Raw genomic sequence first — 1,958 nt, 5'->3', positions numbered from 1 at the left:
GCAATCAAGTAAGAAGTTCCCTCCACTTATGCCTCTCTCCCGAGTGTAATGCTTGAGGGGTCAGTCATTGAAATAAGTAGAGACAAAAGTGTTTGCTGAGAGAGCTAATACATTAAGTCAACCTTCATTGGTCCTAATGCAGGCTTCCCAATTCAAAAGTCAACACCCAGAAAAGGCAGAAATTTTAGCTTTAAATTAATTTTAAATTTTCGGTTATCACAGTGGACTGGGCATTTAAATTTGAAGAGCTTTCTGAGATTCCATGTGTGAAAATGAAAAAGATTAGCCTGTGGATTGGATTTTAAGAGACTATAAGGAGAATAACATATTTTATGACATGCATCTTAAAGACCCCTATTATTTCAATGAATTTGTTACCATTAAAATATGCATGTGATAAAAAGGCATTATTTGTTGAGAAATCTAAAACATGATAATATTTCAATTTTATAGTTTAAGAGAACCTTTCTTGCCTAACACTTTTCTGATAGCAAGTTGGACATCCTTGTTTCTGAGGCTATAGACCATGGGGTTTAGTAACGGAGTGACAATAGTGTATGTCACTGTCACCAGCCTGTCTTTGTTGGACACATAGTTTGCTGTAGGCCTCAAGTAGATGAAGGAAGCACAGCCATAATGAACAATAACAACAGTGAGGTGAGCGGCGCAGGTGGAAAACGCTTTCCGTCTGCCCTCAGCTGAGGGAATTTTCAGGATAGTCCTCAGAATGCAGATATAAGAAACACAGATAAACAGAAAGGGAACCACAAGTGCAAGAACCCCACAAATGAATATCACAAATTCATTAACATCTGTGTTGGTACAAGCCAGACGAATGACTGGTGAGATGTCACAGAAGTAATGATTGACCTTGTTGGCGCCACAGAAAGGGAGGCTGAAAACTAAATTTACCACTGTAAGGGAGGCCAAGAAGCCTCCAATTGCACAGGCAGCTGCCAGTTTTCCACACACCTGCCAGCCCATAAGAATGGGGTAATGCAGAGGGTGACAAATGGCAGCATAGCGATCATAACCCATCACACCCAATAGCAGGCAGTTGGTAATGGCAAAACCAAGGAAGAAGAACATTTGAAGGGCACAACAGGTAAAGGAGATTGTCCTGGCCACAGAAAGTAGATTGATGAGCATCTTGGGTAGAATGACAAAGGTGTAGAAGGTCTCAGACGTTGAGAGAATGCCAAGGAAGAAGTACATTGGTGTGTGTAGGCTTTTATCCAGGTGGATGACACTGATAATGGTGATATTGCCACTAAGAATGACCAGATACAGAAAAAGAAAAGCCACAAAGAGGGCCAGCTGAATTTCACCAAGGCTGGAAAAACCCAGCAACAGGAATTCAGTGACCGTGGTGAGGTTTTCTGTCAGTATCTGCAAAGAGGGAAAGAAGTAAAACATATTCAGGTATATGAATATAAGAAATTGGGTCATGCAGTCCTGTGTTCCTTTCTGGACCGGACAAAGAAGAATCTTGCCTTTTACTCACCTCTTCCAGTTCCTAGCTACCTCTCACGTTCATTGTTTCATGGTCCCCTTCTTCCATCTTCAAAGTCAACAAAGTTACATCTCCTTCTCTGACTTTCTGATTTTATCTCCCAATTTTAAGAATGCTTATGATTACTTTGGGCCCACCAGAATAATACAGGATAATATCTCTATGGTCAGTTGACTTTCCTTCTTCACCCTCTATTCCTCTTGTTTGTATGATCTAACATATTCTCAGGTTCCAGTGATTAAGACGTATCCATCTTTGGAGGCTCATTATTTGTCCTACTACCACAAGCAACAAACACTCTAAAAATGATATTAAGAAAACAATTCAATTCACAATGTAGTAATAATAATAATAATAAAAGCTTAGTGTTAGATTTAACCAAAAAAGTGGAAGACACATACACAGAAAACTTTCAAACATTGTTGGGATAAATTATAAAACATAT

General features: G+C 39.3%; 1 protein-coding gene across 1 annotated transcript; it reads right to left on the bottom strand.

Moving 5' to 3' along the window:
• Positions 1-439: 439 nt before the first annotated feature.
• On the bottom strand, positions 440-1,732 carry LOC116538293 (olfactory receptor 10R2). The gene has a single exon (XM_032260559.1). It carries the CDS (start codon positions 1,447-1,449, stop codon positions 448-450), a length of 1,002 nt encoding a protein of 333 aa, XP_032116450.1. The 5' UTR covers positions 1,450-1,732; the 3' UTR covers positions 440-447.
• Between the last annotated feature and the right edge of the window lie 226 nt (positions 1,733-1,958).

This window comes from Sapajus apella, unplaced genomic scaffold, assembly GCF_009761245.1.
Source record: "Sapajus apella isolate SASKATOON/1434 unplaced genomic scaffold, GSC_monkey_1.0 scaffold119, whole genome shotgun sequence".
Lineage (NCBI taxonomy): Eukaryota > Metazoa > Chordata > Mammalia > Primates > Cebidae > Sapajus > Sapajus apella.
Note: the sequence above shows the minus strand (reverse complement) of the source record. Positions and strands in the feature narration are given on the sequence as shown.